Source organism: Triticum urartu, chromosome 3A, assembly GCF_056163025.1.
Source record: "Triticum urartu cultivar PI428250 chromosome 3A, HENAU_Tu73, whole genome shotgun sequence".
Lineage (NCBI taxonomy): Eukaryota > Viridiplantae > Streptophyta > Magnoliopsida > Poales > Poaceae > Triticum > Triticum urartu.
Window position 1 is genome coordinate 635,248,785 of NC_141875.1, and position 12,563 is coordinate 635,261,347.

General features: G+C 48.2%; 1 protein-coding gene and 1 pseudogene across 1 annotated transcript; one reads left to right on the top strand and one right to left on the bottom strand.

Annotated features, from left to right (window-relative positions):
- Window positions 1–264: 264 nt before the first annotated feature.
- Window positions 265–993, bottom strand: LOC147980960 (uncharacterized; annotated as a pseudogene).
- A 10,182-nt stretch (window positions 994–11,175) lies between these two features.
- On the top strand, window positions 11,176–12,195 carry LOC147980961 (uncharacterized). The gene has a single exon (XM_087515815.1). It carries the CDS (start codon window positions 11,176–11,178, stop codon window positions 12,193–12,195), a length of 1,020 nt encoding a protein of 339 aa, XP_087371941.1.
- The last annotated feature ends 368 nt before the right edge of the window (window positions 12,196–12,563 follow it).

The following is a 12,563-nucleotide window of genomic DNA, read 5'->3' on the forward strand; positions in this document are numbered from 1 at the left end:
ATTGAAATTAGATTAAATTTATGCAAATTTATTGTGTTACTCCGCTAGGTTTAAGGGATTGGCTAGAATCGACCAAAATTTAGTGGAGTTTAAATACTCCACTAAAGTTTACTCGGCTGGATACTCCGCTATCTTTTAGAGATTGATCGGAAATGCCTTTACATGCTTGTGACCAGAGAAGCCTCACTCGCATGCAGTAGTACATTCACGTCTTTGAGTTCTCTTCGCTCCGTTTACATCTCATCACCAGCGTCACTCATACGTTCATACCATTTGCATTTCGGCCGGTAACGGTGCGAAGACGACGCACCGGCACACCGGCCACCGGGCACGTCGAGTGCTCATGCAGCCACTGGTCGATGCACTGCTGGTTTTTTTTCGAAAAGGAGGTCTCTTCGGCCTCTGCATCAAAACGATGCATACGGCCATCTTATTAATAAAAAAAGGCAAAAGTGCCAACAATGTTCCACAATCTCCAGGTAAACAAAAGGATAAAAAGAAATGCAGCTCACACAGAGCTACAGACGGCTAGATATACAAACTTGCCGGGATGTCATACGCTGTCGCCACCCACGCGCCGCCATGCACCGGTGGCTCCCGGGCGAGCACGGGCATATGACTCGATGTCTGGTCCAGAAACTGCGGCAGAGCGCTGCCGCTGCCGCCGCCGCCGCTTCCGCGCCGTAGCCTGGCGCCCGCACACCGGCACGAAAGGCAGAGAAGCCGGCCCGCGCCACGGAGAGCCCCGGAGGCGGAGGCCAGGCATGGACGCACCGCCGACTGCGAGAAGGTGAAGCAGCACAAGACCGTGCACGTAACAGCGAAGAAAATGACCCAGAAGATGAGTAAGAACGAGGACTTGACGATGGAGCCCATGCTGTGGGGCCTCCGCACCTGGTCGATGAAAATGCTGACCATCACGGCCGTGCTGCCGATGCACACGATGTAGAACATGGCCAGCAAGAACGCGTCGACGAAGCAACCTATGGACATGGCCTCTCGTGTATTGAACTCTTGATTTGACCGTAGAACTGGCTAGCTAATTAAGCCATTCTCAGGAATTTCGAAGTCCTTGCGGGCTTAATAATCGCCTCGTGAAGTCTTCATCGCGCAAGAGTTCCAATGCGTACAGACGAAGCAAGCAACGAGCCAACGAGTCAACATATGAGGAACCGAGGAAGAGATAACTAATATTTTTTTAACACATTATTACAGACGCAAACGCTCATATATATATATATATATATATATATATATATATATATATATATATATAGTCTCACACACACTTATTTTTATGAATGCACACACAAACACCATGTCTTTATGAACACCTTAGAGAGACTGAGCCGGCATATCATCTTGAGATTTTACGAAGTCATCGTAGACGACTCGCAGTCGACGGGAACATCTTTTTCCACTGAAAATGCATCGCCGAAAATTCTAAAATAAATTCAAGGTAAATGCGAGCACCGAGACTTGAAACCTGGCGGGGATACCACTTTTTATTTAACCATCCAATCATAGGTTGATTTGCAGAAAAAGATAACGAAGCGGTTGTTATTGTATCGTCTAATTAAATTATTTTAATACGTATGTATATAAAAATATTCCATATATACGTACTCCCTTCTAAAGAACTATAAAAGCGTGATCTAAACTCTCTTATATTTCTTACAGAGGAAGTACATGTGTTAGATTTCTTATAATACGGCCGTATACATTTAGAATGTAGTGGAGAGGCTGTTTTGCTTACAACGCTGGGAGCCTGGGACCTTAGCTTACCCTTCGTTTTCATTCCAATATATAATCTCATTGAAATCATCAACAACTATCCATGGAGGGATCGAAGAGTCAAGTGCTTTCGGCCACCTCTAGGTTTTTCGTATATGCCGGTGCCATCCCCTCTAGGTTCTAGTGTTTTTTTTGGAAAAGGAGGTCAAAATGCCCGGTCTCTCCATCAATTGATATATGCATTCATCTTTATTAATTACTAAATAATTATCCGTGCATCGCAATGGAGACATTGCCAATACATTTTAGAAGCATTGCCAACTTTTTCTTCTACACTACTATCTACACTTCTACAAAGGTTAATTTTTTGTGCTGGAATGTCAGAGGGCTAAATGACCCGGACAGACATGCGACTGTGCACGAGACGATCGCCTCCACCTCATGCCACATCGTCTGCCTTCAGGAGTCCAAGATGGAAAACGTCGACCAGTACGTCGCCTCCTACCTTGGTGGTAATAGACTCCGTAGCTTTGCTCAGCGTCCGGCCACTGGATCCAGAGGGGGCCTCCTCATGCTCTGGGATGATAGTGTCGTTCGCATATCCGATGTCCACATCACTGAGTTCTGCCTTTCCGCAACGGTCAACGTCATTCATTCCGATACCCCTTTCAAGATCACTAGTGTCTATGGTCCAACGGCCTCCAACAGAAAGGATTATTTCTTCAGTGAGTTGATCGCTCAAAAACCCATCAATGGCACTAAATGGATTGTCATGGGCGACTTCAACCAGATTTACCGAGCGCGAGATAAAAATAACAGGAACATCAATCGCAGCCGCCTCAACCGCTTCCGTGTTACACTAGACACTTGTGAACTAAAAGAGATCCACCTCCAGAACAGACGCTTCACTTGGAGTAACGAGCGTCAAAACCCTACTCTGTGCAAGCTGGACTCGGTTTTCTGCAACGCCGACTGGGACATGCATTTTGATTCTCATGTGCTTCACGCCATTTCTTCTTCGCTATCAGACCATTGCCCCCTTCTCCTTGCTGATGACAGGGGACCGAAGCGACCAAGATGCTTCAGATTTGAGAATTTCTGGTCCTGTATCCCAGGATTTTTTGACACCATGTCCAAGGCTTGGGAGGAGCCGTGTGCCCACACGGAGCCATACCAACGGCTTTTCCATAAGCTCAAGCAAACGGGGCGTCATTTGTCTAAATGGAGTAACAGACTCTTCTCCAAGGCAAAGTTGCATCTTCATGCGGCCCTCCTCGTCATCCTTCGTCTTGACGTTGCCCAAGAGACGCGCATCCTTTCGGTGGGAGAAAGGGAACTTCGGGCTCGACTCAAGCGTCGTGTCGTCAGCCTGGCAGCGGTTGAGAGGGCGCGCAAAAAGCAATGTGCTCGCATTGCTAGCATCAAGAAGAGAGACGCCAATACCAAATTTTTCCACCTCAGGGTCAACTCAAGGCGAAGAAAGAATCACATCCACAGGCTCAAGAAGAATTCTGGATGGATCACGGACCATGAGGAAAAAGAGGAAATTATCCATGACCACTTTGCGAGCAGTCTGGGAGGGGGACAACCCAGATCGATGGATCTAAACTGGGAGAACCTGAACCTTAGGGTGGTTGACCTCACTGGCATTGATGATAACATCACTGAAGACGAGGTCAAAGCGGCCATTGATCTTATGCCGGGCGACAAGGCCCCGGGACCGGATGGATTCACGGGAAGCTTCTTCAAGAAATGTTGGCACATTATCAAAGTTGATGTAATGAGAGTCATTCACCAGTTCAGTAGCCTCCAAACGACAAATCTTCACTGGCTCAACTCGGCCAACATTGTGCTCATACCAAAGAAGGATGGGGCGGAGGAGATCGGGGATTTCCGCCCCATTAGCCTCATCCATGCTATTGCTAAAATCATCGCCAAGGTGTTGGTGTCCCGCCTTTGCCCTTTCATGAACAACCTTGTCTCCACTGCGCAGAGTGCTTTCATCAAGAAACGAAGCATCCACGACAACTTCATGTACGTGAGAAACCTCGCGCGACGCCTACACAGAAACAAAACTCCATCCTTGCTCTTCAAGTTGGATATCCGGAAGGCCTTTGACTCGGTACGATGGGAGTACATCCTTGACCTACTCCGTCGGTTGGGATTTCCGGACCGCTTTCGGGATTGGGTGGCAGCCCTCTTATGCACGTCCTCTTCGCGCGTCCTCCTCAATGGTATTGCCGGGGCCGCCATTTGCCATGGTCGAGGGCTCAGACAAGGGGACCCCCTTTCACCCCTACTCTTTGTCCTCGTGATCGACCCCTTGCAGCAGCTCCTCGACATTGCCACAAGTCACAACCTGCTGCAGAAAATCCGAGGGCGTGGATCTACTGTTCGTACCTCCCTGTATGCCGACGATGCAGCGATCTTCATCTCCCCCTCACGGGAAGACGTGGCCAACCTTGCGGCCATCCTTAGTGCCTTTGGAGGGGTCACCGGTCTGTCCACCAACTTTCAGAAGAGCTCTGTTGTCGCAATTCGCTGTGGCAACCTAAACCTTGACGACATACTCCACAGTCTGCCCGCCTCGCGAACTTCTTTCCCATTGAAGTACCTGGGACTCCCATTATCCATCTGGCAGCTGAAAAGGGTGGACTTCCAACACCTTGAGGACAAGGTGGCTGCGAGGCTTCCTCCATGACAAGGGAGAAACATCACCACAATAGGCCGGGCGGCCTTGGTCAAATCGGTCCTCACTTCACAAGTCGTCTACCACATCACCTCCCTGAACATTCCCGCCGGCATGCTACACAATGTCAATAGAATTGAGCGTGCTTTCCTGTGGTCAGCTCAGAGTCAAACTTCAGGTGCAAAATGCAAGGTCAACTGGGAGACTGTTTGCCTCCCTACGCATCTCGGCGGGCTTGGAGTGCTGCAATTGGGGAAATTTGCAAGAGCTCTAAGGTTGAGATGGCCGTGGGTGGAGTGGAAGGACCCGACTAGACTATGGGTGGGATTAGGAAACCCGTGCTCTGAGGTGGATATGGACCTCTTCTACGCCTCCACTGTCATTACCGTGGGAAATGGAGGGAAGACGCCCTTCTGGGAGGCACCATGGTTGAGAGGGAAAAAACCTAAGGATATCGCCCCCCTCATCTTCACAGCCTCCAAGCGAAGGAAGTGGGTGGTGAGGGATGCTCTGCGAGACAATGCTTGGGTGCACAAGATCGATCCTTCCATCAACCTAACGATCAACCACATTGTGGAGTTTGTGGACCTTTGGGTCCACTTGGAGCAATTCCAGCTTTCACCGGACATTGATGACGACATATCCTGGAAATTTGAGGCCAACGGTGAGTATTCGGCGGCCTCTGCTTATAGGATCCAGTTCTTGGGCTCCACGACGACAACCATGAACAAGACTATTTGGAAGGTTTGGGCACCTCCCAAGGTCAAGTTCTTCTCTTGGCTAGCAATTCAAAACAGGATATGGACGGGGGATAGATTGGAGAAGCGAGGTTGGGAGAATTGCGGCCTATGCACCCTCTGCAGAAGGGCAAACGAGACGTCCGCGCACCTCTTCTTTCGGCGCAGATTCACCTTGCGCGTATGGAGATTGGTAAAGGAGTGGCTTGGCCTAGGGGCTCTCGAGATCCATCAATGGCAGGCGGAGCGCAGCATCAAATATTGGTGGACAAACATGTCGAAGCCCAATACGGCGAATCGGAAGGCCATGGCTTCCCTTACTATGCTTGTCGGTTGGGTCATCTGGAATGAGAGGAACGCTAGAGTTTTTAGTAAGAAATCAACGCCCCCCTTCTACATTCTAAAACTAATCCAAGATGAAGCCAAACTTTGGGTCACCGCAGGAGCTAGGCACCTGAGCATTATCATGCCGCGAGAGTAGTTGTTATTTTCCCTTTTATTGACGGACGGGCTATGTTGTGGAGTCACTAATTTGTACTCTAAAACTCTCCTCCTTTATTAATGAATGAGGCAAGTCTTTTGCCTCTGTTTCAAAAAAAACACTTCTACACTACTATTAAAAGAGCAAACATGAATTCCCCTACAACCACACCATAAAATGTACACAAGATAACCTGCACCCCACGATCAATTACATCTAATAAAATCTAACAGCACAGATTAATTCAGCGGTCTGCCATCCGATTGGATGGCTCAGATTCAATGTTCTGCCACCCACGTCTGCCCCGCACACGTTCAGCTCTTGACCCACGTCTGCCCCGCACACGCTCTGCCCTTCAGATCGATCGGCATCATGATTTTTTTTTCTCGCACAACGCCGCCGCACCTCCATACGTCGCCCAGCCCTAGCTCCGGTGGCTGCGCCGCCCATGACGCCGACGAATTCTACTGGGATGTCGCGGACGAGCGAGGTTGAGTTCCAGGCCATCGAGGCCACCTACGCTGTCGAGCACCCCAAGCCGCCTGCCCACGACACCGGCGGCGGCAACGCCCAACAGACGCCCAACACCTGGTCCCAACAGTCGGCGGTGCTACCTCGCCGTTATGGATCCTAGCCAAGGTAGAGCTCCCCTCTTCTTGTTTCCCATATCCCCTTTCTTTCAAAATTCTGAACTCAAACATACAGATCCACCGACGTTGCGCTCGTTCATGGATATTGCATCCTTGCACCAGCATTAACAAGACGTCTATAATCCATCTACCTGCATGCTTAGGCTAGCCCTTGTGTGCATCCATGTTGCGGTATGCTTCCAATCGGTTAAGAGGAAATCCATATTGTACAATGCATACCTGTTGGGAAGCATAAAGCACTCTGGTGAATCACTTTGGGAATTAATGGTTGTGCCAAAAATTGGTACCAGATCATAGGTTGTTCTTCCAATATTTTCAAAAAAGCAAGTACAAGATCATGGTGTTACTGAAGTGAGAAGATAATTGATCTATAATCCAGTTGTGTCAAGCCTGCATCAATGGTGTTTGCAATGATCAAATATCCCCCTCTTTTGTAGTATTGACAAAAACCATGCCCATGTTGCTACAGTTTCATCACCAAAAATGAGAACCCGGTTTTGGTAAATTAATTTGTGCAATAATATGTTCATTACTGATCCTGAACGAGGAGTAAACAGATTAGTTTCTAAAGCTTCTCTGTTGGGATGCGTAGGCCAGAAGGACAGCTAGAGTCGTCGCCGTCGCTTATGGAGCTCCACACCATTGCCCAGTTGTACAATAACATGCGCAATCTTCTCCATTCAAGACTAAATGCAACTGGTGAACTCTTCGCCAAACAAGATATGAGGATCAGGCATATAGGCCCCATAAGGTAGCTATATAGTAATTCATGTGTAGTAGTGTGGATTATGGTCACATTTTGTCTAGGACTGCAGATATCTATGTCAATAAAAATGGATATTCTGCATATTCTTCTGAATTTTTTTTGAGAACTATTCTTCTGAATTTTTAGTAAGGGTTTCATGTATAAGGTATGCAGTACTTCTGACTTAAAGAATTGATCAATTCTTCACATGCAGGAACGTGGAGAGATGGATCTGGTGGATTGTAGCCACAAGGTGAGTGGCTTGATCCTTAATTAATCCAGTTAAATTTCATAGATTATTGATTAGTTTCTTAGCAAGAAGGGGAGCCTTGGCGCAGTGGTAAAGCTGCTGCCTTGTGACCATGAGGTCACGGGTTCAAGTCCTGAAAACAGCCTCTTACAGAAATATAGGGAAAGGCTGCATACAATAGACCCAAAGTGATCGGACCCTTCCCCAGACCTTGCGCAAGCGGGAGCTACATGCACTGGGGCTGCCCTTTATTGATTAGTTTCTTAGCAAGCAAATTTCTATACATCAGATTGGAGGGATACTGCTGTAGTATGTGGGAGAAAGGGTATGTCTGCACCTGATGGTGATCTAAACGCTACATGGGAAGACTCCTCAATGGCAATAATATACCATGATAATGATAAAGATAGTTTCTTAGCAAGCAAATTTCTATACATCATATTGGAGGGATACTGCTGTAGTATGTGGGAGAAAGGGTATGTCTGCACCTGATGGTGATCTAAACGCTACATGGGAAGACTCCTCAATGGCAATAATATACCATGATAATGATAAAGATAGTTTCTTAGCAAGCAAATTTCTATACATCATATTGGAGGGATACTGCTGTAGTATGTGGGAGAAAGGGTATGTCTGCACCTGATGGTGATCTAAACGCTACATGGGAAGACTCCTCAATGGCAATAATATACCATGATAATGATAAAGATATACTCCATGATAATTTCTATACCATGATAATTTCTATACATCATATTGGAGGGATACTGCTGTAGTATGTGGGAGAAAGGGTATGTCTGCACCTGATGGTGATCTAAACGCTACATGGGAAGACTCCTCAATGGCAATAATATACCATGATAATGATAAAGATATACTCCCTACTTAAGTGTTCTAAACGCTCTTATATTTCTTTACAAAGGGAGTACAACCTATGTTGAACAGGAGCAAGACAGAAAAGAATAAGAGATTCTCTCCAAATTAATTACGGATTGCTTCCAGTGATTTTCAATTCCAAGTAATAAAGGATATAAGGTTACAATTCGTCACTTGAAAAAACAGATCTTTGTAGTCATAGCTATGTCTTCTCCAAGTGACCATACCCTTAAGCATTTGATGAAAGTGGATATATCATCAAGAGCCCTGCAAGCAAATTTATCTACAGCGGGAAACACACAATGATGACATATCAGATATTCACCTTCACTATCTGAAATGTTTAATGTTTACTTCCCCTTCTAACTTTAGCTTATCTAGCAAATTTCTGTTATTCTGAAGATCTAGTTGATAAGTTTCAAATAGTACAGGAGTGAGATATCCAGCTATGATTAGAGTAGGGATCGACGCTAATTAAACCTCTTGACACACTCATTTGAAAGTCAAGTATATTTATGCAGCGACGCCTTATTACTCCTAAGAATATATCATTATTGCTGCTCATAGGAAGATATATTACACCATCAGTTGAGTTTAGCTAAATCTGCAGTTTTCATTACAATGCATGAACCTTATTTATCTTGCTTGACAAAAAAAGAGAGGATGAAGTACCCATCTTCCAGTCATCTGGCAAGCAACAGTCCAGTTCATATTGCAGACCTTCTTAGCAAGCATTATCGAGTGCCATTGTATCTTGAATAACACAATTTAAGAAGGGGGAAATATGTAGAGGGATTTTGAATAGCACATCACACAGAGGCACACCTGATTGAAATTACATTTGTACATTAGTACATGGTAAACGTACAGTATGAATTAAAATTTAATTGCAAAGATAGGATAATCCAGACACGAAGTAATGTCTAAGGACTAAGATCAAGTCAGAATTAATCCTGATGGTTAATACAGAGATGAGAATTCATTTCATAACATTAATATATTATTGACTTGTGCAAATTGCAAAATAATCAATCAGTACACTAAGGAAAGCTGGAGCTGAGCCGTGAGAATCAATTAGAGAGATAAAATGTGAGAACATGCAATGGCCATATATTACTGGCTCCTACACATCTTCGCGGAGGCTGGTGAGCTGGCTGGGAGGTGGCCGTATCTCACTGGCTCCTGCACATCTCCACGGCTCAGCTGTACCTTTCCTTTGTGTGCTCAAGCTCAGAGCATTTTGAAGCGATCTATTAGCTCATTCCACAAGCAACAGAGAGAAGGAAGCAACAATTGATTTGCTCATACCAGTGGATGCATCGAACTGTGCCCAGATATTCTTGTGCACCCACGCCCGCTCCTTGTTAGCTTGTTGCGGGCCTCCGCGCCCGCCTCGCGCTGGGTCGCCCGTGAATACGCCGAGCTCGAGCGCCTCCTTGGGCACTTCGGCAAACGGATTCGAAGAATGGCTTGGAAGTGCAGGGGCGTGGAAGTCTCGCGCATCCGACGGAGCCTAACGCTGGGATGCTCGCGAGCATGCCGAGCTGGGGGACCTCCTCGCCCACTTGGGCGACCGGATTCGACGAAAAGGGGATGCGAACTTCTTGCTGGCGGTGGGGACGAAGGGAAGGGGTGGGGTGGAGAGAGGGAGCTGGCGACCAAGGAAGAATGGGGAACGACGGGGAGAAATGTGAGGGGCGGTGGGAAGGTAGGTGACGGTGTGAGGGGGCGGCTCCTCTGTCGTATCTCTTTTTTTTATCTATGTTTTCTACTTACTCCGTTCTAAATTACTTGTCTTGGATTTGTCTAGGTGTACCTAGACTCATTTTAGTGCTAGATACATCCATATCTAGACAAATCTAAAACAAGTAATTCCAAACAGAGGGAGTAAAATTTAATACATGAATATATTTGTCATTTTTTCAATCGAGACTCAATTCATTCTTTTTATTTCTCTAAAAACAATCCAATATTTTCTATCTCTCTAAAAAATCAATTCTTCTAATAAATATCTCCTTTGTACGTTAATACTTGACATTTTTGTAGTTTAGTTTACAAAGGGCGTAGTACATAATGTTTTTTTTAATATGTAAAAAATATAATCTATTTATGTGACTGTGATTTTTTTTGTGAAAACATGTCAGTGGACCATATATTACATTATGTAATCATGAATTTTTTGTGAAAACATGTCTGTGGACCGTATATTACATGTGCGCTCTCATTGTTGGGCATGCAACATATTTCAATGGCTTGGTAAGAAAACCCACTAAAAGGTTAAGATTTAAAATAGGTTTTTAAAAAAATTATGATACGTGCGTTGCACGTGCATACTTACTAGTACTGATAAATCACTATTCTTCTTCTTCTTCATATCCACAGATTGAATTAGGGAAAACATTGTCATTAGAGCACTCTGAATTGACAACACTTTTTTTAATTCTTATATAGTTTCCATTCCATTGTAAGTTACAAGAGTAGGGTGTATTATTTTACATGACAGAGCCAATTTATCGCAGATGCAGCAATACTCATAGCTGATGTAGCTAAGAGTATCTCCAACCGCACCCCCAACAAGCCCCTTTTTTGTCGTCGGTGCCAAAAATTCGACCCAGCCGCGCTCCCAGAAATCCATTTTTCGCCATCTCGGACCGATTTTGGCGTCGGCGGAATCAGACCGAACCCGACGCCTGAGGGCGTCGGGGAAACAATTTTTTGATGCGAACGGGAATGGGCCTGCCGAGTCAGTGACTCGCCGCCTTCGTTGTCCTCATTGCCTCGGTTCCCGCGAGCATCAATGCCAAGGCTGCCACGCAGGTCAGCCTTCCATTGATGCCTTACGGGCGGCGCAGTGAAGGCGGCCGCAATGCGCATCCGCCCGCTCCCGCCACGCGGCACCCAGCGGGCAGCTTCTCACCGCCCATCTTCGGCTATAAAAGCCGACCTCCCCGTCGGTTAACGCCACAGTCGCCATTCTCGCCACATCTCCCACTCTTCCCCCCGCCGACGAGCAATGGCTGAGCGTTACCCAGGCGACGCCGCAGCGGCGAACGGCTTCGGCCAACACCATCTGCGCGAGGACGAGATGCGCCTCCTCTACGAGGCCGACTACACGGCGCCCTCGGACATGCGGGTGCCGGGCTCGTGGAGGCTGAACGCCGGCGGCGTCCCGGTGCCCACCGACGCGAAACGGCGCGCCGAGATAGCGCGCATCCGGTCGTCGCTGACGGAGGAGCAACGGAATGAGCCGAGGTATGCCGCCGACAGCCACACGCTGTGGACGATGTACTTCGACCGCCGCCACAAAGACCAGGTCGCCTCCGCAAACGGCGCCCTGCCCCGCGGCCGCCTCAACGCCGACGGGCGGCGCGAATGGTGGGGCGTTCCCGGCCGCACCCACGAGGCCGTCCTCAAGCACATCGAGGCCGACAACACGCCGCGCCTGGAGTACCCGCCACTCCTGTCCTTCTCTCGCCGCCGCGGTAGTTCCTGGACGCCGCGTCGAATGGAGACGGCGACCTCCTCCTCGTCGGGCTTGGGCTATCTTTCCTCCGGTTCGCCAGCGCTCTGCCCAGTCAAGCCGGAGCCGCAGGAGACACCGCTTGGGCGCCGCACCCGAAGTGGCGCCCTTGTCATCAACGAGGGCGGCCGCCCCTCCCCTCGTTCCTACCGCCTCGTCCGGCTGAAGACCGAGCCGGGGTTGCTCCCCATGAAGAAGGAGCACGAGGCCATGGCCGCCAACGACGAGATCGCCCTCAAGTGGGCGAAGGAGGACTACTTCGCGAGCAGGTGGAGCGCCGGCGCCGGGCCTATGCGGAGATCAAAGCTCGGCGCCACGACCGCTATGAGGGCGGCGTCGTCGTCCTCAGCAACAACGACGAGGTCGAGCCCGGGCCGACCAACCCCCCGCGCGTCGGCGACCCTGGGCAGGGGTGCAGCAGTGACGGCGGTAGGCAGGGCGGGGGCGGCGGCGACTACACCCGGTTCTACAGGCTCCTCGGCATGTAGAAGGCGTACAGCAGTGGCGACGTAGTAGGGCTAGGCGTAGTGGCCGTTTTTATGTAGTTTTAAATCATGTTTTTGTTTTTGTACAAATTTGAATGAAAATCGCCGAGTTTGGCCGAATTTTGTGTCGTTTTTGGACTTTTGAGAGCGACCTGGAGACGACGGCTGGGAACACGTTCGCTCCCACGCCGAAAGTTCACGCCGGTTCGGCCCCCGGAAGCGTTTTTTCGACGTCCTGGGAGGCCGAACGGGTGGAGATGCTCTAATCTTGCATAACATCTCACATCCTCATAACTAAGATCATTACACCACATATTCTGCAAGTAACTAAGGCCAAGAATGCAGCCTGGTTACCTGCGGTGAGCTGCTAGTGCTCCTAGTAAGTTACAGATGTGA